Source organism: Lacerta agilis, chromosome 3 (assembly GCF_009819535.1).
Source record: "Lacerta agilis isolate rLacAgi1 chromosome 3, rLacAgi1.pri, whole genome shotgun sequence".
Taxonomy (NCBI): Eukaryota; Metazoa; Chordata; class Lepidosauria; order Squamata; family Lacertidae; genus Lacerta; species Lacerta agilis.
Window position 1 is genome coordinate 105,027,134 of NC_046314.1, and position 24,799 is coordinate 105,051,932.

General features: G+C 42.3%; 1 protein-coding gene across 1 annotated transcript in view; it reads right to left on the reverse strand.

The window, feature by feature from the left end:
• Positions 1-24,799, reverse strand: part of NRXN1 (neurexin 1) — a 933,637-nt gene that overhangs the window by 95,825 nt on the left and 813,013 nt on the right. Inside the window, 4 exon segments of the mRNA XM_033145071.1 lie at positions 15,843-15,871; positions 15,874-16,104; positions 16,107-16,160; positions 18,223-18,312. Coding sequence (XP_033000962.1) covers positions 15,843-15,871; positions 15,874-16,104; positions 16,107-16,160; positions 18,223-18,312 — 404 coding nt within the window.

The following is a 24,799-nucleotide window of genomic DNA, read 5'->3' on the forward strand; positions in this document are numbered from 1 at the left end:
GTGCGGGAGAACTTCCCGAGGGCTGTTTCTTAAATGGGGACGGATCAGTTTCATTTCTCATTTTTTCTAATAATCAATTTACGTTCCATAGTCCCAGGTCAGCTCACGATTTATTTTTATTTTTTTAAAGTCCCCTGTAAGAATCTTAGGGGAATTTTCTCCTGACGTTAACACCTTTGATGCAGTTTTGCCTAACATTCACATTATTGCAAACCAATTCCCCCCCCCCACCCCCAGCCCGAGGGAGAATCACATTCCCTGCAGTGCCAAAAAACTCCCTGACATTCCCCCCCCCCAACCATTCTCCATCAGTGTAGAAGGAAACACACTGCGCCTGAAGAACTGTGAAAGGAGAGAGGTCCTGGCGGTCAAACTCTCATGGCAGTCAAACTCTCATGTACCTGTGCCCACCTTGCTTGCAGCATGACCAAAGCCTGCATATGAGTGCCTGTAAGTGCTTTCTGCAAGTCATCTTTTCAGTACTTTCACTCTGTATTCTCCCTGGGTTCCCTGAAAACCCCACTGACATCCTCAGGTAGGTTTTCCTGTACCCACAGGGAGGCTGCCTTCTGTGTAACTGCACACAGTAAATTGCTGGGTTGTTTTCTCTCTCTTTTAAAGTGGAGTTATTTTACTATTAGGTGTGGAATTTTCTTTTGTCTTTAAGGTAAAAAGAAGGGCTTCCCTTAAAAACAGGCTGGAAGGAGAGGCAGGCGGGATGGGAAAAACAATAATAATACTGAGATCTATTTGATCGGTGGCTGGAGAAGGTAGGTCTAATGCCACAGCTCACCTTCTCCACCCGGCCCTCCGCATATCTCTGCAGGAAAGCCATTTTCAGAGTGGCACCACACAGCATCAGATTGTCCTTCATAGCAGCCATTACACTAGTGGCCAAAATCGTGGGAACCTTTTGGGAAAAGTGTATTTGGCTACATTCAAATGAAGGAAATCTACTGCATATCAACCTAAAGCAAGTTGTGCTTCCTTTATCTGGTTATTTGGCTATAATTTTTGACAGAATACAGGTAATTGAACAGTTACAGGTAGGTAGCCGTGTTGGTCTGCCATAGTAAAAAAAAAATCAAAACAAAAATCCTTCCAGTAGCACCTTAGAGACCAACTAAGTTTGTTCTTGGTATGAGCTTTCGTGTGCATGCACACTTCTTCAGATACACTGAAACAGAAGTCACCAGACCCTTATATATAGTGAGAGAGTGGGGAGGGGTGGGAAAGGATAAATGGACATAAATCTGATATCAGGAATCACAAGACAGAGAAACCAGTAGGAGAACACTTCAGTCTCCCAGGACATTCTATACAAGATCTCAAAGTAGCTGTCTTAATACAAAGGAATTTCAGAAATTGACTGGAAAGAGAAGTTGCTGAATTGCAACTCATTACCAAACTCAAAACCACGGAGAGACCTGGTCTGAACAAAGACATTGGATTCTTATCTCATTATACATGACAAAGCTATCTTTAGCCATCTCACCCCTTGCTTTTTCCTTTAAGACTAATTGCAGTCGTTAACAGTCGTCAACAGGTTTTCCACACCTATCAGCCAATCACCCATTCCCACCACCCTTCTGTGTAATACCCCTCCCCACTCTCTCACTATATATAAGGGTCTGGTGACTTCTGGTTCAGTGTATCTGAAGAAGTGTGCATGCACACGAAAGCTCACACCAAGAACAAACTTAGTTGGTCTCTAACATGCTACTGGAATGATTTTTTTTTTTTTTAGGTAATTGAACAAACTTTGTTGCATTACAATCTTCATTTAATTAATTATCTTTCCATTGATATATAATTTTATGGTATTACTAAAAAAAAAAAAAAAAAAGTGGTGTTATGAGCCATCAAACCTCAGAAACACGCTTTTCCCAAAAGGTTTCCACAATTTTGGCTGCTAGGGTAAGTTGGGAAGTGCTGTACACCTCTGGCCATTTTTTGGGGGGAAATACTTTAGCCTTGCCCCCAAATTGTTTCAGAGGTGGGTCCAGAATGCGGTGGGTGGCCCCCAGAATCAGATAAGCACCCACTTCTTATATACCGAACAGATATATATGGGCATTAATGGCATTCCAGTCCGCCTCACATCTCTTCCTCTTCCTTTTGTTAATGCTGAATTCCCGCCCCCACCCCACCCCCAAAGACCCTCTTTCTCAGCACGGCAGGCTCAAAGCTCTTCTTAATTACTTCTAGGGAGACCCAGGTGCTCTTTTGAGCTTTCCAAGCAAATAAAAAGATTACAGAGAGATGAACTGGCCGTAAGGTCATGGATGATTCATAGCAGCAGAACCCTTTAAAAAAAAATGAAAATAAGAGAAAGACAGAAAAGAAAAGCATTTCCTTTTCTCCAAATGGTTTCTAAATTAGGAGTGGTGTGGTTTTCGAGAGAGAGAGAGAGAGAGAGAGAGAGAGAGAGAGAGGAATACCTGCATTGAACACCTTCCTGTACTTACTGGAGAGATGAGTCACTTAAAAATGACTATAAGTATGAAATGAACCATTGCACTCCCCCTCTGATATCACAGCATCAATGGTTTTAAAGTATCGCACACCTGATGCTTCACACATTGTTTTCTGAGTTTTCTTGTTTTGACCCTTTTATCCAGATGGCGTTTTTGATTGCTTGTTTGCTCTCAAGCTTTTGTTTTCAAAAATTCCAGGGCACAGGTCAGGGAATGCAGAAGAAAGCGGCGACTCAACCGCTTGGATTTGTGGAACGGACACAGCTACAGGTGTCGCATAATACTCATTCTGCAGTTGTAGGAAATTGATCTTTTAGTGAGGCAGAACCTGAACTTTGGAACTCCCTGCCTATTGACACCAGACAGATGCCTTCACTGAACTCTTTTTCTCACCTGTCAAAAATATTTTTACTTAGGCAAGCCTATCCAGATATGAAACAAAAGGTTTAATTTGGGTTTTAGCTTATTGCTGATTTTTTTTTAATTTGTTTTTTTAATAGTTGTTTATAATTGTTTTTACTGGTATTTTTTTTTCTTTTTGTAAACCATCTTGCTTTTTTGTTTCTAACCTTTTACAATTAATCAACATAGACATCAAATAAACAAATACTTTTTTTGAAAACTGCAAAATGGAGGAAAGTGCAAAAAAAAATATCCAAGGGAAATTCCAGAGAAACTGCAGTCCTTTCACCCACAATTTGCTTTGGTGTAAATATTAAAAATAAAACAACCGTCACCGCTCCAGCCATCTTCTCTTTTTGCTGAATTGTGTGAAGGGACAAATATTATTTATTTATCACAAGCATTTGTACCCCACTCTTCAAATAAAAATGTTCCTAGATTGCTTTATGTACCATCAATTAAGGCAGTCCATGCCTTACTATCTAAAAATCATGGCACACAAGGAAAAAGGGAAGAGGAGGGAAGAGGAAACTTAGCTCATCAGGCTGAAGCATTGTGTGCTAGAACCATGACTAGAATCCTTTCTGCACAATTTTGGAAAGATGCCCGGAAACCGGAGATTGGATGGATCTGCTAAGGAAACTGGGAAGATTTAAGTAAAGTAAAATTAACTGCAATGACAAAAGATGGAGGGGGGAAATGATTGCTATAAGGAGTTGGCATTTTGTAACTCACTACATTAAAAAAAAAAGAGAGAGTTAGAAATATCAGCAAAAGGAAGAGGTTATTTGTTTCAATAGGAAAGGGGAAGAGAGAAGAGAAATGTATTTTTCTTGTTTTGAACTATGATTGGGTCATAAATTACAATTTAATAATAATGTTTCACACTTAACGCTTACTTTTAATTGATTAAATGAAGAGGATTTTAATTAAATATATCAAATGTATGTAAATACTTCCTAATGACATCTGCAGAATTGCATTATTTCTAATTTTGTATTTTCTATTTTTAATTCACTTTTCCAATTACTGACGAATAATAAGGTGCAAGAGGTTGATTTGCAAATAATTTTTTACACACACACACCCCCATTTGAGAAGCAATGGACTAGTACTTTAAACCCCCCCCCCCACTCTCTCACTCCTTTGACACCTAATCCACCACTGCTCTGCATTTGAGGGCCTTCTGCAGATTCCATCTTACCAGGAGATCTCTTCCACACAATATAGGAATCCACGTTGTGCCCTTTGGAATTCCCTCCCCTTAAATATTAGACAGGCTCCATTCTAGTACTACTACTACCACCACTTCTTCTTCTTCTTCTCCTCCTCCTCCTCCTCCTCCTCCTCCTCCTCCTCCTCCTCCTCCTCCTTCTTCTTCTTCTTCTTCTTCTTCTTCTTCTTCTTCTTCTTCTTCTTCTTCTTCTTCTTCTTCTTCTTCTTCTTATTTTCTGACCATAGCATTTCAACACATCACTGAAGACTGGACGATAAAACTCCTGTCTACTGTAAGGTCTAGTAAAGTTCTGTAATCCTAAGCATGCTAATTGTCAAAAGGCTATTTAAGGCCAGCTTTGGTGGCACTATGGGTTAAACCACTGAGCCTAGGGCTTGTCAATCAGAAGGTTGGCAGTTCGAATCCCCGCGACGGGGTGAGCTCCTGTTGTTCGGTCCCAGCTTCTGCAAACCTAGCAGTTCGAAAGCACGTCAACGTGCAAGTAGATAAATAGGTACCACTCCGGCGGGAAGGTAAACGGCGTTTCCGTGCGCTGCTCTGGTTCACCATGACCTGGTTCACATGACCTGGAAGCTGTACGCCGGCTCCCTCGGCCAATAAAGCGAGATGAGCGCCGCAACCCCAGAGTCGTCCATGACTGGACCTAATGGTCAGGGGTCCCTTTACCTTTATTGCAAAAGGGAACCTACAAACCAGGCAGCACAAAATATTAATGGGGATTACTCTCAGGTATGTGGGTACAGGATCAACCCATTTAAGGACAAATTGGGGCTCCCTGAGGGAGCACAAACAATGGCTAATGTATCTGAAGAAGTGTGCATGCACACAAAAGCTCATACCAAGAACAAACTTAGTTGGTCTCTAAGGTGCTACTGGAAGGAATTTTTTTTATTGTTTATTTTGTTTTGACAATGGCTAATGAAGTTTGCAAATCTCTTCTCCTTCCTCAAAAAAGGCTGGCTACAGTAGCAGAACTTTGTCTCCACAATTGATGGAAAACTCATGGTTTCTGGAGTTATCCGTCTTTGCGGGAACCATTTCCCATCTTTAAAGGTTTCTGGAATTACAGCTTTGTGCGCAACGTAAGCAGCTGTATACGTATGTACGTAGGTGCAGAGAAATTGGATTCTAAGTAATGAAAGGCAAGGAGGCCATTTGCAAACCGCTCTCTTGCTTTTTGCTGACTTAAACTGCCCTGTAAAGATCATTCTGATGGAAAGGAGGCGTATGAATATTTCAAACCAGTAAATAAATAAACACGGCGGAAAAACACAGCTCACCGATTCGTAAGAATTTAGGAAATAATCCAAAGCCATATCCAGCAGAACTGGGGAAGAATGAGAGCGGTCAGCACACCAGATAAGACAAGTGAAGATTTCACAACGGTAGATATTTTAAAGTCTGAAAAGGCATAAAGAATACCCGGAGCCCACCAAACTAGGCCTGTCAAACAAGGTTGTATAAACCAGGGGAAAGAAATCAGGAATTGGTGGGGTGGGGGGACAGAATGCTTCAAAACAACAAGGTAATTTTAGGGCTAGGAATTTGCATGTGTGAAAGGTGCAAAAGCATAAAGATGTTTGCAGATAGTTCCACTCTGCTATAGTCTCTGTCCAAGGTGCTGTTGCCAGGCAAAAAAAAAGCAAACACCAGCAACCTCCCCCCGCCCTCGACCAGATTTCTTGAGTTCTGCCTCCGTTTATCATAAGCAATGACCTCTTGTTTGTGATGGTTTAATGGAGTGGCATAAAACTAGGGGCGATGTTGATGTACATTTATTCCGATAAATTCACTGTTAAAGTGATTGAGCGTCTTTCACTCGTAGGATCATTGAAGAGTTTATGAGGCAAAAATCTAGACCTTGGCATTTATTAGCTCAGGGGATGGTTATGACCAAGTTAACAGAAGGAATCTTCAAGTTGCAATAATACTGAAAAATGTCAAACCATCCCCCCCCCCCCCCATCACCAGCCCAGAGATCTGACTGAATGCAACATACTGTACTCTTATCTTTATTAGCTCCACATATTGCTATCTGGTTCATTTTGTAACTCAGCTCTTATGACTGTGTACACACACACACCCCTCTTTTCTTCCATTTCTTTAGAAGCTTCCAGAAGGAATAAGGCTATCAACGGCTACTAACTATGGCAGAAAACGATAGTTCTATTTCAGTTTGCCTGTTAATTTGAAAAAAAAATGAAAATTAGGAAGCTTCTCGTTAGAATGGAAATGGGACTTCTCTTCCACCCCTTTACCCCAGATACACCCACTCAAGCAGTTTGATCTGGGGTGCCACACATAGTATCCATTGTGCATTTGTAAGAACTGTATCATGTTGTATGGCAGCAGCTATACTTTGGAACTCCCTGCCTATTGATTTCAGGCAGGGGCCTTCACCGTACTCCTTTTGAAACCTGCTAAAAAACATTGGTTTAGACAAGATACTAGAAAGCGGTTGCGAGTTTTGATCCATTTTGGTTTACTGTTATTTTAACTTTTTGAAAGTCTTAAATTAGGGTTGCTAATACTCCTAAAGGATCGTTTTATTGCTTCATCTTTTTCGTAAACTTCTTTGAGGCTGTTGTGTTCTTGTTTTTAAATGTCTAGCAGTGTACAAATTAAATTAAATGAAATAAATCTCCAAATTATAGCTACTGAAGGAGGAGGGAAGAGGGGTGTTCTTCTTCATCATTTTTGGCTAGGAAGAAGCATTGTCTGGCAAGTGCCTGTCTGCTTCCCTTGCTAGTCTTAAAATTAAATGCTTCTGCTGAATTGCTGGTTGAGGTGAAAGCGTATCTTTGATTCAACCTCCAGTATAGGAGCTCAAACCTTTAGATGCCCAGAACCAACAGGACAGCTGGTAGCTATTTGCTTGGCCCATATCATATCAAACCAATAGCTTTATGGTGCACAACCCAATAGCTTTATGGTGCACATCATGCTGCATTACAGCATAAAGTTATAGTTATGAATCCTTAAGATTCAAACTGACAGGCCATCTTCCTTAACTGCAGTGGTGGAATGAGTAATTTGCCTTCAGTCTCTGGCGTCTACAGTTAAACAATCTTACTGGAAGGGACCTTGGAGTAAAGGCAGGGGGCACACTTCTGGACAGCGGTCCAAATATGACCCTCTAAGCTTCTCTCCCCAGGCCACACCCCTCATGCCCCCCAAGTATTTTGGCCTAGCTGGAATGTGCCCTTGAGCTCAGTCTGGATGGAGGACAGAGAGGCATGCTGGAGCGCATGTAGAAACTAATTAATTTAGTTTGTTGCTCCACACAATTTTGCCACACACCATAGGCCTGTGTTGCTCAGGGTGTTCCTTAACTCTTTTCTCCCTGAAACCCTGGGGTCTGATTCAGTCTAAGGAACCCTTCCATTGCTCTGAGCTTCCTAACAGACAATACAGGGCCAGATGGATGCATGGTCTACTTTGGGATAATGAGGAAGCTTTGTTAGTCCAGTGGGACTCATACAAGGAACAGCTGCAGCACTTCCATGGCCTCACTGTGCAGGGAAGTCATCAAGGGGCACCTTCACTGCAAAGCTGATTAAAAAAAAAAAGATATTGCAAGCCAAGGAACAGGTAATTTTCTTTATTAATAATTAAACCTGGAGAGCGGATGACGTCCCCTTCTTGATTCTAGTATAAATGTGTCACTGTGAAATATGTGAAGATTTACCGGACGCATGTAAAAATGCTCAACCATCAGTTTCAGAATGGAACCACTTCCATTCTTCTTGTCTTCTCTGATCTGCCCCTTTACTAAATATACAGCCGTACCTTGGATCCCAAACGCCTTGCGAGTCGAAAATTTTGGCTCCCAAACACCGCAAACCCAGAAGTGAGTGTTCTGGTTTGCAAACGTTCCATGGCTTCCGAACATTTTGGTAGTCGAACGGATTTCCGGAACGGATTCCGTTTGATTTCCGAGGTACGACTGTAGATTCTAAAGAGGCGGCAGGATGCTGATGTAAGCATTCTGCGACTCAGGTTTTCATCTAACGTCCCCTGAAAGTTAGAAGTATTTGTTGCACCCGGAGAACTCCCTCCACCACCTATTGCAGGATATTCAGAGCCAGGCTTCCAGCTTCTGGGGACAGCCTCCAACCCATGGCAGGCATGCCTTCAAGCCATGGAAAGTGGAGGGGAAGGCTCAGGACAAATGTGCATGATCTATGTCTGTTGTTGTTGATGTTGTTGTTGATAATAATAATAATAATAATAATAATAATAATAATAATAATAATATACCCCAGGTATCTGGCTACTCTGGGTGGTTTCCAGCACACATTATTGGTTATTGGATGCTTGTGAATACTCAAAGAGAGCTAGGGGGCTGACCCCAATCAAGGCAACAGTGGTTAAAGGTCTACTTTTGCAATCAGCACTCCAAGGGGTCTATCAGAAGTTTCTAGCTTACCGTTCTTTTGCTTGTTTGATGTTCTGCACCCATGCCCCAAAGTGCCCCAGAGTTCATCTTGCAGGCCCATCCAGCCCTGCACCCTGTTTTCACGGTGCCCAGCCAGATGTCCATGGGAACCCCACCAGCACAAACTATTGTTGGTTTCCCAGAATCCCTCATTCCTAAGGGACTCATCTCTAGCCTTTACTGGGGTTGGGGGTTTGGGGCTTAAAAAGATGCCAAAATGATGAGCAGGGGTGGGAGACCATCCTGCTGCCATCCCTCATCCCTGCTGGGCAGGTATGCTAATGACTGCTGCCCTCTGGTGTCTGACGTACAGAAGTACATTGAAACATAAATACACATTGGCTCACTGCTGCCTCTGGAAGCCAAATCCTGTGTTGGCCTAATGTGAACAGGCAATTATCTCTCTCTCTCTCTCTCTCTCTCTCTCTCTCTCTCTATCTATCTATCTATCTATCTTATCTATCTATCTATCTATCTAGCTATCTAGCTATCATCCATCTATCATCTATCTATCTATTCTGAAATAATAACGCACCAGATAAAGAAATAATACAAAATAGTAATATCGTTCTTTTTAGCTTCCTTGTATCTAACCTATCTAGATATACACACATAGCTAAATAAGAGAAAAGGGAGAGAAATGATCATAAGTGTGTGTGTGTGTGTGTGTGTGTGTGTGTAGTATATAATCACAATGTTCCTGATAAAACACATGGTTCTACCTTTTCTTGCATATTCTTGTTCCAGCACATTAAGAATCAGCACGTTTCTAACGCAGTAGCTTAGCAGGGGAAGGCCCCTGAAACTGAGATTGCCCCAGATAAATCAAGATCTCTAGAGAATGCGATCCAAAATAACCGGTCATTTGGAGCACCACTTACCTGTGGATACACATAGCCCAAACATTTGTGTTGAACGACGGTGGTTTCAGGAAGCAAAGGTCAAGAAATGTACAACTAAGGCAGTTCAACTTAAACTCTGTCCCATCTATACCCTGAAGACTGAACCGTAAGGCCCATTTACTTTGAAGCAGCGATGAGTGTTTCTTTGTTTGTTTGTTTTCCTATCCCTGGTAGGCAAACTTCCAGGGTAGGAGTTGGCTGTATGCATGCTAGTAGTGGGCGGAGCAAGAGGCAAAAATGGGCGGAGCAGCAGTGGATGTGATTCTTACCTTTGTGTGGCTGGAATGCAAGCTACTGTAGAAAAGTCAAAGGTCCCCCACCCCCACCCCCCACCTTCCATTCTTGCAAGCAAGAGGCATCATCACAGTCCAAAGAACCAGCTAAGAGCAAAGCTAAGAGCACTAGAGGTGGGTCCAGAGCAAGGCTGCAAAGGTGTGTAGCTTGATCAGCTAAAAGTGCCCACCCAAACAGATGAACCAAGCAATCCAACACACCTCACTGCAAATCTCCAGAGCATACAGATATTAACCCGCCCAACAATTATTGCCTAATGAAGCTTGCAAACCAAATGTAAATGGTAAAGGACCCCTGGATGGTTAAGTCCAGTCGAATTCGACTATGGGGTGTGACATTCATCTTGCTTTCAGGCCAAGGGAGCCGGCGCTTGTCTGCAGACAGCTTTCCCGGGTCATGTGGCCAGCATGACTAAACCGCTTCTGGTGCAACGGGACATCATGATGGAAACCAGAGCAAACGGAAACGCCATTTACCTTCCTGCTGCAGTGGTACCTATTTTGTCAGGAACGTGGCCCTCCTAGAGCACAGCGGAAGAGTCAGCATCAGAAATTGAGCTAAGCAAGCAAGGGGCCGACTCTACAGGTGAGAGCTGTGTGTCAGAGTTTAGAGAGGACAGCCCGGCCCAGCTTCTTCTCAGGGAAGAAGCTGTTAGCGCCCAAGGAGAGGGAGAGTTGGAAGTCAGCCCGAGTGTTGCCAGGCAACTAGCAGATAAGCCAGAGTCTGAGGCTGTGTCTTCTGGGAGTGAGGAGGAGACAGGCCAGCCATTCAGTTCCCGTACTAGGAGACTGGAGAAGCTCAGAGAACAATGGAAGGGAAGGAGAAGAAAGGTGAATTTTGGCGTTCTTCTTGTTGGGGGAGGGATGATGAGTCAGACTGGGCAACTACTGTTAATGAGAGCACGCAGGAAGGCCGTGCTCTGGATGTGTCTTTTCTTGTAAGTAAACTTGCATACAACTGACAGAGTCATTGCTGCTTATCAGGCTGCTTGCCTGCCAGAGATCGTTATATATCTATCTACTTGCACTGGTATTCTTTCAAACTGCTAGGTTGGCAGGAGCTGGCACAATATGACAGGAGCTCACCTCGTTGCATGGATTCGGACTGCTGACCTTACGATCAGGAAGCTCAAGAGGCTCAGTGGTTTAGACTACAGTGCCATCCCAGTAAATGTACTGATGAGAGAGACGGACAGAGAGAGAACCAAACCAAGCAAGCCAATTCTTAATTGAAGGTGTGTTGTACTCAGCCATACCCTCTGAGGGGGGTCGAATGCAGCCACCCACACCTCTTCAACCCACTCACAATTTTAACTTCAATGTGGTAATTTTCTCAAGAGCTGGCGTTCTGGAACGCCTCATTCTGCGAGGTTTCTCTTGCAACTCGGGAAAGCTTTTACCCTCCAGATTCACGGAGGAGACGCCAGTCAACGGCTACTAGCTGTTGTAGAACATAGAAGGACCACCTTCGTGGCAACACGAGAAAGGGCCTTTTCTGCGGTGGCTCCCCATTTGTGGAATACTCTTCCCAGGGAGGTTCGCCTGGTGCCTTCATTACATATCTTTAGGTGCCAGATGAAAACATTCCTCTGCTCCCAGGCCTTTGACTGATTATATGATCTATGGCCATTATTTTGCTTGCTACTATGGCCTTTTGAATGTGCTTGTGGGAGGGGGGAATTTTTGTTTTTGTTACGTATTTTGTGTTTTCATTTTGTATTTCTATGCTGTAAACTGCCCAGTGATCTTCAGATGAAGGGACATATATATTATATATGCGCCACAATAGCTATGTTCAACCTCCATTGGTAGATGTGTATATACTTGCTGGTCCAGCTTGCTGGCTTTCCATAGGCTGGCTTTTTGCTTAGCTACTGGGAGAATGGACCAGATCAGCCTTTGGCCTCATCCAGCAAAGATCTTCTTTGGATCTCATGCTCCTAAGAAAGGCAGGCTAGCATGGTGTGGTTCATTCTCGCCTGGCTGAGGTTACAACAGCAAAGGGGAGGTCTGGCATCTAGCAGGCCACAGGACATGGCCCAGGTGGCAAGAGGAAGGCTGCACAGGCGAGAAGAAGAAGTCATGACTTCTACAGCAAGAGATACAGTTCCCAAGCAGACTTGGCAGAGCAACGCAAAACTTCGTAGCCCCACAGCATTCAGAATCCCAGATCTGTAATGGATAACTGAGACACCGGATGTTAAAGTGAGCCAAAGCTTAAAAAGAGGACTGTGCTGTTTAAAAGAGGACACCTGGCCACATAGACCACAGTGGGATAGTCTTCCATTTTATAATATGTGGCTGCTGACAGTGTGTCTGGAGGTCCTGGGCTGCTTTCAAATTTTGCAGACTTGCTGCAAAACAAGAAATAACTTTAGTAAAACAAATCTAGCTCGGGCATTTAAAAGAGAGAGAGAGAGAGAGAGAGGGAGAGAGAGAGAGAAAGAGAGAGAGAGATCTTTTATATAAATAACCATAAGAGATTTAAATTATCTTTCTTTAAATGAGAACTGTGATCTTTAATTGAATTCAATAGCCCTGCAAATGGACCAAATAATCTCTAATTGATTAGATCATTTACTCCTTATCAGCTCATTTTCTCCTTAAACTTGCATTTGCTTGTACCGCCGTTAACTTTCTTCCATTAGTAGTTCATATTCAACTGCCTGTTTTTTCTTCTTCACGCCACTAATTAATTCAAAGCGGGAGGAAAAGGTAACTTTCTTCCTTTTAGTACCGCAGAAAGTTCCAAAGTCAAACATTCCTCCATTTTTTGACAGGAATTGAGGGCATTTTTTCCCCCTTTAAAGAATAGAAGTGAAAAGGAAAGTGAGCAGATCTAGGACATAAAGGCAAAACCATCTTTAAAAGCAGGTTTCCCGCAAGGCAGTGGCACCCTCCTGCAAGGGGCTGGGCCCTGTTGACGTCAATGGGAGATGAAAGCGTTCAACATCTTTGCAGGACTGGGCAGCACAGCGTTGAGCCATCGCTAGAAGGCAGAGCAGCTCTTGCTGGTATAAAAAGAATTTACTGTTTTTTTGTTGCTGGCATCCGTCCGTCTTGAGAGACGGCGGCGTGTGCTGCAGGGGATGATGGCAACCTGCTGCATTAGCAACAGGTGACCTACCTGGAGCACAAGCCTGGGCAATGTGTTTGGAGGTCCTGGGCTGACCAGACAACAAGACCTTCCTCTCGGCCTCCTTGTATTACTACTACTACAGTACTACTACTACTACTACTAAGGTAAGGTAAAGGACCCCTGGATGGTTAAGTCCAGTCAAAGGCGACTATGGGGTTGCAGTGCTCATTTCACTTTCAGGCTGAGGGAGCCAGTGTTTGTCCACAGACAGCTTTCCGGGTCATGTGACCAGCATGACTAAACCACTTCTGGCGCAACGGAACACCATGACAGAAACCAGAGCGCATGGAAACACTGTTTACCTTCCCACCACAGCGGTACCTATTTATCTACTTGCACTGGCGTGCTTTCGAACTGCTTGGTTGGCAGAATGCTGGGTTGGCAGGACTACTGCTACTACTAGTACAGTCGTACCTCAGAAGTCTAACGGAATCTATTCTGGAAGTGTCTTCAACTTCTAAAACATTCAGAAACAAAGGCTTGGCTTCCAATTGGCTGCAGGAAGATCCTGCAGCCAATCAGAAGCCATGGAACCCGCATCAGACGTTCGGGTTCCAAAGAACATTTGCAAACCGGAACACTCACTTCCAGGTTTGCGGTGTTCGGGAGCCAAAGCATTCGAGTACCAAGGCGTTCGACTTCCGAGGTACGACTGTACTAGCAACAGCAATAAAGTGGTGCCTAAATATGCTGATGGAATAGTTCACAGCCAAAGCAAGAGTCAGCAGCTTTACACATCTGAATTTGCCTAGTGAGTCTAACAAGAGGTGCTTGCTGGCAAATGCCATTGCTCATGTGGTAATGAAGGAGCACAACAGCCTCTATAAATCAAAGAATGTGATGAAAGCAAGAGAAATGAAAAAATAAAGGATCAGGGGGCACAAATCCTGCAGGATATAATGATTGTCACTGGTCACTCCCACACCGCACATTCAAAGCACATGGTGTCTCTGCCCCCCCCCAAAGAACCTGGGAACTGTAGTTTACTCCTCACAGCTACAACTGCCAGTACTCTTAACAAAGTACAGATTAACTGCATGGTATGGTTGTGACCATAGAGCTTTGATTTATATATCTATATAAATCCCATTACGATTTGTTGCATTTCAGTCAATATAACCAGGCATTCATAATCATCAGCTTCCCTCTCAACCTTCCATGGTTTTGTTTATTTATCCATTTACAACTGCATATTCTAATTACTCCATATGTTTTATTTTTCTGCTTACTCCCTATATCTTCAATACCTGAAACTGCTGAATTGACTCCCACCCTGCTAATGTTTTTAACGTATTTAACACAATTCTTTGTATATTCTGCAAACATTTTCCATTCTTCCTTAAAGACTCCATTTCCCCAATCTCTTATTCTACAGTTCCATATATTCCATCTGCCACTCCTCCTTTGTTGGTATAATTTTCTCTCTCCATTTCAGAGCATATATCACTAGGGCAGCTGTGGTTGCATATAAATGCTTTTGATCTATGGTGGCATCCATTCCAATGTGGGTTTTGCCCAAGCATAGTCAAAACAACACCATCCACCTCACATCAGAGGCATGAGGAGACCCCAAGGTTGGCAGCAGTATGGTGTTATTTAAGAAGATGATAAAACCCTAAGCACAGTAAAATCCCAAACAGCCCAGTGAGGAGTAAGGATGCTCAATGGACAAAGAATGCTGTGTGTCTGTTGGTGAAGGGGGAAATTACACACACACAACAAGAACTAGTGGGCTGGAATGCAAGGGAGTATCCTCAAAAAGCATATGACTGGCTGGAGTGGGAGCATGCCACACTGCAACATTTGGTTGATGCGTTTCTGTATGTGTCTGTTGATGGCAAACTGAAATTTAATCACAGTGATCATCCGAGGATACTAACAGAGTACCTATACAAGGTGAAATGGCACTGGCAAGGTGGAATGGTACTGAACTGAGCCCCAACGCTTTAGAGGGTCCAAGAGGTCATATGAACATTTGCATCCAGAGTCTCCCTGTCAATGCCATTACTGTACCTCATTAAACTCTGTTTGAGAATCCGCATCTTATTGCAAAACATCTGTTTCAATGGACATCGTATCTTGAACAATCTCCAGTCAGACAACCTCAAATAACTAGGTTGGGTAGGACACATGACTGAAACAATGGGAAAATGCTACTGGATTGGAGACAGTTGTCGACTGAATGAATCGCTAGCCTGACTTGGTATATAGCAGGTTCTAACACAGTTAGAATTAACAGGACCATATAAGCAATCAGCCCAACATTTGCTAAATTAGTCAAGTTTGCCTAATTATACTCTAAGGCATGTATCTCTACTATGTTCACCATGCCATCGAGAAACACAGCTGATAGGTCTACTTCTAGGACAGATTTTGTGTAACATACAATTTGTGGTGCCCCTATCAGTGGTGAGCCAAAAGTCGGTGGAATAATAGCCATGGTGATGAAACTCATCTGAATAACCTTTTTTCTACATGGTCTTGTCATAGCTGGTATAAGCCGCAGTATGGAAAGACGTATCTCCACTCAGATATTTGCTTGGGTATTCACATGGTCGCCAGCACCCACATATTCACCGTATGTGCAGGATGAAGACACTGTGGTCAACACAACTGAAACCTCCTATCTATGCCAAAAAGTTGTTTTACCTGTAAAAGCAGATGCTTGCAGAAAATCCATAAACACGTAAAAATAAGAGACAATTGAAAACATGCAAGACATTCCACCATGGTTGACTAACCCACATTTTCACTATCTGTGCTGTCAAACAGGATGGCGATACCAAGTAAATGCTATCCCTATCTATGGATAGCCCTGATGACCATCACCTTAAATCTTCACAAAAGTTGTCCGACCTGTGAAAGCAGGTATTTGCAGAAACTTGGGGGGAGGGGGAGGATGTACAAAGAAAAGGAAACCCAAACATTGAGAAATTCCATCATGGCTGACTAACCTGGCCAATGGGCTCTTTTGTTGGTGGCTTCCTCTTCTAGCTGTGCTTGTCGCCAGAGTGGTGGTGGTTTCCATGACCGACGTGGACATCTCAGACTGCATTGCAGTGGCGGTTGACTCAGTTGTCATAGAGGAAGGCACTTCACCAACGAGTCTCACGTTTCCTTCTATCACTATGTTGGTGTCGCTCTCAGCGGCCATGTTGAGGACTTTCAAGCCGTTGTAGTAGAGTCCAGAAAGCTGCCCCTGAAATGGGTGGCCCGCTCCTTGCCTCCAATTTTTATTGTCGCTTGGCTATTGAAGATTGTGAGCTGACGCCCTGCAAAGATAGTATTACATACATGCAAAAAATGTTGATTGCGAACACTACACTCTTAAACAGAGGATGATTTTTAAAACAGATTGTTAGGGGTGGAGGATGAGAGCAATAAACTATAAGAAAGGAATTTTGCTCATAATTCATGCTTTTTTTAATGAGGTGTCCATGGAATGCAGAATTGTCAATCTATGTATGTAATTTCTAAAAAATTAGTTGGGTTTGCTTTTCGCTTGAAAGGCCAATTGGGAATTTTTTTTCATCTATTTGCTACAGACTATTTCCTCACCCATTCTTTTTTATCAAGATCATTATTATTTGGTCCAAACTTTAGAGGGGTGTGTGTGTGTGTGTGTGTGTGTGTATTTGTAGGTCAGATTTCTGATTGCCGGTTTCTATCAGGCAAAACATGCAAAATTGCAAGGATTGCAAATACTTATGTATAACATTTCTCTCACACAGCATTCATCTAAGTAGATCTACGTAATATGTAAATATGCCAATATTCCCAGGTCACACACAATGCTAAATCATAGTTTAGCGCTATGTGGACAACCCAGCACAAGTTCCAAGTGAAGCATCGGGCTCGTGCATTTCCCCTTCCACACCTCCGCTTTCTGCACACGACAAGAGGGTGAGTTTTTTCCAAGTTTAGTTTTGCTTTCAAAGAACCTCCGCTTTGCATTATGTAGAAATCAGGAATCTTCGTTTAAAGCAAACAACGGTTTCTCAAACAAGCCAGGACCATAAACAATGGTTTGGAGTTGGCCGTTTACAAACTGACCAGTCTGTTGACATATGGATCCCTAGTTTGTATGTAATGCTAAGCCAAGGTTGCTTAAGTGAGAAAGTAAACATAGAAAAAGCCTAGCTTCCATCCATGTAGGAAGTGGTGGGCAAGGTTTGTAAACCTGATGCCCTTATTGGGCTTGTGGAGGCTCATCCATGTGGCACTAAGCCACAGTTTAGTGTTACATGCAAATGTCGTCACTTTGTTTAATGAATCCTAACGTTAAAAAAAAATTATCATTAAATACAAGCTTTCATATATCTACCCTATTCATCTGTAAGGCTATCTGCTCCTGAATCTCCTGTAAATTCATACATGACTTTCCTACACACACACACACACACACACACACACACTGAAGAGGCATGAGATACATACTGTATACTGAGCATTTCAGAAACAAACATAAAATGCTAAAGAAAGAGAGAGAGAGAGAGAGATGTCTGATTGTCTTTCAGCAAGGCTACTAACTAAAAGAAAAAGCAAGAAAATTAAAAGAAACAAAACGTTTTGGATGTAAAAAGTAAGTTCAAGGAATGAAACATATATCAATGAAGAGTCATGTCACATTGCTATTGAAAACAGAAATCCTCACCAATGCAAGCTCATCATTATTATTGTTGTTATTCATAAACATAATATTCTGTTTTGCAAATTGGTTTCTGCTCATAATAAAAGCATGCACACAACTTTAAGCTCTTTTAATTAGTGTTTGTTTCAAAATTCCCTTTGAATGTAGCCAACGTTAAAGGGACTTCATCTCATTTGGCAATCATATTGCCCACTATTTAATACCACCTACAGTTTAAACAATGATTTTTTTTTTTGCTTTGTTTCTTTCAGGACCGTAATGAAGATCTCATAACTACATACAGATACATACATATAATATATATATAAATATAAATATAAATATATTTAGTTAATAATTTAGATGATGGAACATGTAATATAATCTATGAATGATTTATCAGTTTTGGTTAATGCTTGCTATGAGTACCTTCATAGATTGAGTTAGTGGATTATATTTAACAGTCCCTTTAACCTTAAGTTAACAGGGTAAGATTATTAAACAGGCGATACCACTAAAATGTATATAGAAATTATTATATACACGGTATGCAAATATTTACTCTACAGTTTACTGTTTAAAATTTGTTTTTAATTTAGTTTTACTGAAAAATTTATTGTTTTATGTTTATTGGTGTTACAATGAAGCACTACTCGGTTATGTTCAAATTATTTTTTATTTGAAGTTTTAATCAATGTTTTTACCTTTGTCGAGTAGCCATTCATCAACTACTCGACCAAGCCGATATGGAATTCGCTGTCTAGCAATCGCCAGGCGCTCGTTATCATTGTTTCCTTTAAAGTTTAAAGAGACATTTCATTGGTTAAAATCTGTAAGGTCAAAGGTTAAAAGTTAATACTTAAGCTTGAGCTATACAGTTGCCACATGATTATTATTTTTTTGGAAAAATTTGGAATGTTTTAAAAAGCTCTACCTAGAACATTTCATGGTTCAGACTCGTCATTCATTCATTTATTTTATTTTAGCAAACAAAATTATTCCTACGTTAATTGAAAATTAGAAATTGCATTTGAGCTAGGTTATTAAAACTTAAGTTATAGACAGACCCCAAAAAAACAAATTTAAACATCAAACACTAGCTTTACAAAAAGAATGTTCATTGACCTCAGGGTTTTGTCTGTTTTTTTGTCTTTTTTTTTTTGTTTTGATGTTTCTTATTAACTAGTTAAAACAGGTTCAGGTGAAACAGGTTTAATTTTGCAAATACCTCTTGCTCCAACCTCTTACTCCGGGTTAGTCATTTAAAGAAGAAGAACATTACAACGCTTAACCATCGTCAAGGACACACTTACGTCTGAGATCTAGAAAGCGATCTGACATAATTTATATCCTAGTCAGGAAAAAATACATTTTTTAAAAAATTCTCTAGCTTCCAAATCAATTAATTCCAAAGGCTTCAAATATACAGAACAGGTAGCAGAAGGAAGAGAAGAACAAGAACAAGAACACATCAGGTTATTAACTGCTTGGATATCATTGTGGAATGTAAAGAATCAGTTTCCTCACAGAGCACCAAGGCTTGACAAAAGTAACACCAGAAACGATGGTTTAAATGTTATCTAGAAATCTTGACACCAAAAAGGTTAGTCACACTGAACCACACAACCTAATGTGTATCTACTCAGAATACTTTTGATTGAGGCTAAGACTGCAATCCTATTCACACGTATCCAGGAGTAAGCCCCACTGAAAACAATGGCACTTACTTCTGAGTAGAGATGCATAGGATTGCATGGTTAAGTCACACTGAAATCAAAGGGACAAGAGAGTTGTTAAGTCAGAGGGGAAATAACCTTAACTCTTTAGAATGGGGTCCTTGAAGTGCACAGAGATTATAAACATTCCGTTACTTTATAAGCCGTGATACACAAACCACTTGAGGTCACTGAATCTGTGTCAGGCTGTTTTATGCTTTATGTCTTACAGAGAAGATTAAGCCAGAGGTTTGGTGACATTGACGATATGAGAGAGGGGTAGTCATGGAAGCTGGCAGGAGACAGGTCAATGATGCTTATTCCTCCACAAGTTGAACATGCAGTTTGATTTTTCTGCTTTACATTAATGATAGGTGAGAATACTTCTTTCAAAAAGCTCTTAAAATGGTTGGAGGCAGCAGCGCTCCTGAATACCAGTCGCTGGAAACCACAAGAGGGGAGACTGTTCTTGCACTCAAATTCCCCTTGTGGTTTTCCCACAGCATCTGGTTGACCATTGTGAGAAGAGGATGCTGGACTCGATGGGCCATTGGCCTGATCCAGCCAGCTCTTCTTCTGTTCAGGTTCTGGCACAAAAATGCTATGCCTGGTTCAAACAGGAACAAACGTGGAAGCTTTCTGAGAATACAACCTCATGGAGGCAATGTCATGTGGCAGACAGTTTTAAAAAAGCAGTTATGACTGAGTTGATATTTGCCCTCTCATTTGCAGATGAGCAACATGGTGAAGCATTCTGGGAGGTGATTTTTTTTAGGATGCTTGCCTATGCTGGCAGCGGTTCTTCTGTATCTCCTACTACCTAGGAATGACATCAGATGATAGTGTTGTAACATTTCCAGTAGGATTTGGGTGGGTGTGGCAGCTACCAGCAATGGGCCACCAGGAGAAGCAGTCCTGTTCCAAAATGGCGGCATTAATGAAAAAATGGGGAGCTGGTGACAACATAAGCTTGTTTTCAACCCTTCTTCACCATGTAGACCTTTTGACTCAGCTGTCAAAAAACAAAACAAAAAAAAAACCCTCCCTCTGTGCTTCTGGAGATTTTTAACTATTCCATCCCCAACTCTCTTCCCCCCCACCCAGTCATTTGCAACTCTGAAGAGAACATGAATTAACTGGCACCAGACATACAGTCACCATTCATTATGTGGAGCAGCTTCTGTATTCTTCAGAAGTGGTTCACCAGTTCTGAACCTTATGTGATGCAGGACAAGGGCCTGGGAAAACTGACCCCAAAGAGAGGACCAGCAGCCCTAGCAGACATTTTTGTTCCCCGTATCTAGTCTCAACCTGATTTGGAGCCTTAATCATTCTTCTCTGTCACTAAAGTCCCACACTGGTCACTCTCAATCAAATTAGAAATGGTTTAGAAATATGCATGCAAATCATACACAGTCAAAAAAACCACTTTATTCTGTGTTCCATTTCTTGATCTGGCCTTCTGACTTGTAAAAAGCAAAAATGCAAAATTCCTTCCCCCGACTTTGAAAGTTTATAGATTTGGAGCACAGTGTGGTTTCGGTAAATCTGAATCTAATCATCAGTGTTTTATTTACTTCTAAAGGTCTCTTTCAAAAACTATTCCTGCTAAAACTCTATGCTTTGTGGGAGTTTAGGAACTTCAGTGGCTTCCTATAAGATTCAAAAATCTGCAAATTACATTTCATTCCGTCTACCGCAATCTTGCACCACTGGGAGCTAAAAAGCTAATGGAAAGTGCAGAAATTGCCAGTTGATTTGTAAAGGTCACACACATATAATAATTTTTGATTACTTTGACTCATCTCCCAAAAGAGTAAATGTAGAGGAAATTGTGTCCGGATTCTAACACAAAGAAGTTTATTCAGGTTCTCGCAGCGGATTATACTAATGGTAAAGCTTTGGGGGAACAGAATCATACAGATATTTTTTAAACCCATATGCATAATCCATCCCATGGATATGCAGCCCAATATGCACAGAGGGATTGAATCGATGGAGTGCTTCTTCCTCCATCAGCACACATGCGAAGCACATTGACATCATCCAGAGTGGGAGTCTTCACATTTCCTGTCTTTGCATCCATTCATCCAACTCCAGCCCAGGGCGTTGGGTCATGGCATCAGCCAATTGTGCCAGCCTGTTGAATTATCACTTACTATTATTATTTATTAAATGATGCCAAAGGAATGTGCTCCAGCTCTCCATGCTCTTTTCTCAAACTCTCCATGTACCAGAAAGTCTCTGCTTCTGTCAGGTATCCCTTGTGAGTTATTCTGTCAGGCATAAATACCTGATTCTTGGCAAGGTCCAGTCAGCATGTATGGAGAGGTAGCAAGGACCAGAAACAGAGAGGAAGGAGGCCAGCAGGCACAGGAATCCCTAGCAATTTCCTTCAATAGTTAGCTGCTCAGACTGAGGGACGGGTACTGATTTTGACACTTTAGAACCACCTACAGCATGTGATGGGCTGTGCTTCTTCCTTTCTGCTGTGTGCATGGTATCTTGGCTTGAGCTCCATGCAGTTCCTCCCCTAAAGTAGCTAACCCAATGGAGCACAAAGTATGGAATTGGTTTCTTCTTCTTTTTAAAATATATATTTTTAAAGATTTCTTGGTTTACAAAAGTATTATGGAGTTGGTTTCTGACCTTCAGAGCACCTGGTCTGAACCCTTGGCAATCTACAGCATCCTTAATCTTCACATCAAGCCTGCATGCAATTTCAAAATCTTGGGTCCACTTTTCTGAGGAACCACAGGGAAGTTGCAAAAGAAGTCTGTTTGTTGCTATAAGATGCTTCTGTTGGCAGTTGGTGCACACGTAGGCACATCTGGTACACATCTGAAGCTCTTGCTCCTCTCAGCTTCTCTCCTCCCCTGTTGACGAGGATGACTGGTGTATGCCAGCATTTGTTTCTTCTATTGTGCTTGTGAAAACCAAGTGTTTAGCAAAGTCACTTGTAGAGCAAAGCTGAAGAAATCAGGAAGTCAAGGGGCATGCTTGTGGCACAAGCCAGACCTGGTGGAGGTGAGGTCACTTCCATTGGAGAAACCTCCTGTGCTATAACTATCCCTCCTGCACACATCCTGACTTTATGAAGCTCAGAGCATAAGAACAGAAGCTTCACCTGCAGAAGATTAGAAGGAGAAATAGAGCTGTGTGCCATCAGCATACTAATAACAATGCACACCAAAACTCCATATGACCCCACTCAACTGTTTCATGTGGAAGTTCAGCAGCATGGGAGACAGAACCAACCCCTGTGGCACCCCACACTGGAGAACCCACAAGGCTGAGCAAGGCAGTCTAAGAACCACCTGTCTTTCTTACTTTCTCATTCATTCATTCATTCATGAGTGTAAATTTCACGTAAATTGCGAGTTACCTGTATTGCCTGCATTGACTGACAGCGGTTCTCCGGGGTTCCAGGCAGGAGTCTTCCCAAAATTGAACCTGGGACCTTCTGCACATGCTCTACCTGTGAGCTGCAAACCCTTCCTTGAAACCCTGCTCCCATGCAGGGTTCGTTCTAGATCATAAGAACACAAGAACCACCTGCTGGATCAGGCCAATGGCCCACCTAGGCCAGCACCCCATCCTCACAATGGCCAACCAGGTGCTTGAGAAAACCCACAAGCGGGACCCGAGCACAAGAGCCCTCTCCCCTCCTGTGGTTTACAGCAAGTGGTATTCAGGAGCAGGAATACCATCCATCATGGCTCGTAGCCATCCATTAATTTGTCAAATACTCTTTTAAAGCCACCTGATATTCTCAAAGCAAACTGATAACTGATAATTCAGAGGTGGCGATAGATCTCAGAGGAACAGCGACCAGCCAGAAAAGGGGACCCTCTTTCCTTTCCTGCGGTGCAAGCTCCCTCCTCACGAAGGTGCTTTGCAAAACAAAGGAGGAGGCCATTTGCTCTCCAAATCTGCACACAGCCAGCAACAGTCTCTCTCCCTTGTACCCCCTCTTCAAGCCTGGGGTGTGCGTTTTCCTGTGCCTGTCTTCAGCCTCCTCCTCCTCCTCTTTATTGCCTCCGTTTGTCTTGTTTTGATTCAGAGCCTTTTCCGCGGCTGCAATCAATAATTAAAGGTAAAAGTATCCTTCCCCAACTCAACCGTCCTCCCTTAGTAATAAGGCAGCAGCCTCTACGCGGCATCGAGTGACTTAGATGGAGAGACTGCTGTGTTATATCAGGGAGAAGCAAGAGAAGATAAAAAAGCAACAAGGAGGTGATAAAAAAAGCCTTTGGCTGTTAAATTAAAGGTCATATTATGCTATCATGCCTACCAGAAATATATTAAAAAGGGGCCTTTTATAGTAATGGCGGAATGTTTAGCTAGTTGATACTATACTGTGAAAGCTGAAATGGGCATCAAAAGACACTTATAGTATTCAGGTGTAAGAATGAGGTGTAAAATGGAGGGTTGCAGGATCTATAACCCTCCGCTGTACCTCCTTATAGACCAGGGGGAGGAGAAATGCTTCAGCCCAAAGGGCCATGTTCCTTTGGGGCAAGCTTCTGGGGGGCCACATGACATTGATGTGCAGGGCCTGAGGCAAAAAATAAAATAAAAATGGATGCGGAGCAATGGATATAAAATGTCACCTTTGTTCAACTGGCTTGTTTCTCCACCCATTTCTCTCCATTCGCCATCAAGGGAAGGAAGAGGCACGATCAGAGTTGAAGGAAACATTCCAGCCAGGTGAAAACATGCCTGAAGCAGGGTCGGAAAGGGACAGGGATGGGCGAAGGGTGAACGTTCATGATGTAATTTCCCCCCTTGGTTTTAATGAATGCATGGGTTCTGCTTCTGAGTCTGTTGTTTTGTTTCTGCAAAGATGCCTTGAGTCACCTGTGACGGGAGAAGGGTCCCTCCAAACGCTACAATTCAATAATAATAATAATTTAAATATTTAAATGTTAATTTATATAGGAGCTTTCACACAGCAGCTAATTAATGCAGAAATGAGAGGGTCTCAGAAATAAATGCATGAGAGACTGGCATGTTGTGGCAAATAGACTGATTCCTTCTGCCCCGTTCTGACATTACTGAGGCCTCGCTTTAGATCTACGTGGCCAGTTGTGCATGCTAACATACCACAGCGGGCATAGCTCCTCCCAATCTGCACAGGGGCTCTGCAGATCCACAGTGAACTTCAGCATAGCAGCCCCATTGATTCTCAATTCAGAAAGGAAAGAGGAAGGTCATTCTCTGGGCAAAGCAGGGCAAATCAAAATAATAACAATGTTAAAAGGGAAAAGAGCCAAAGGGGCCAGCGCTGATGGAAAATGGCATTTAAGAGATAAAAATCTGTTCTCTGTCAGCAGCAGAGCCAAAGAAGTAGCCCTTGGCCACAGAAAGCTTTAGACTCTCAGCTACGTCAAACAGTGGCATTTCAATTTGTGTATTTTATGCCTCGCAGATATTTGACTATAAAAGAGTAATACATTTCAAATTGAAAGGTTTAAACTTGTGCATTCAGGGTTCTTTCTTTCTTTCTTTCTTTCTTTCTTTCTTTCTTTCTTTCTTTCTTTCGTGCTTTTGGGAAGGCAGAGCC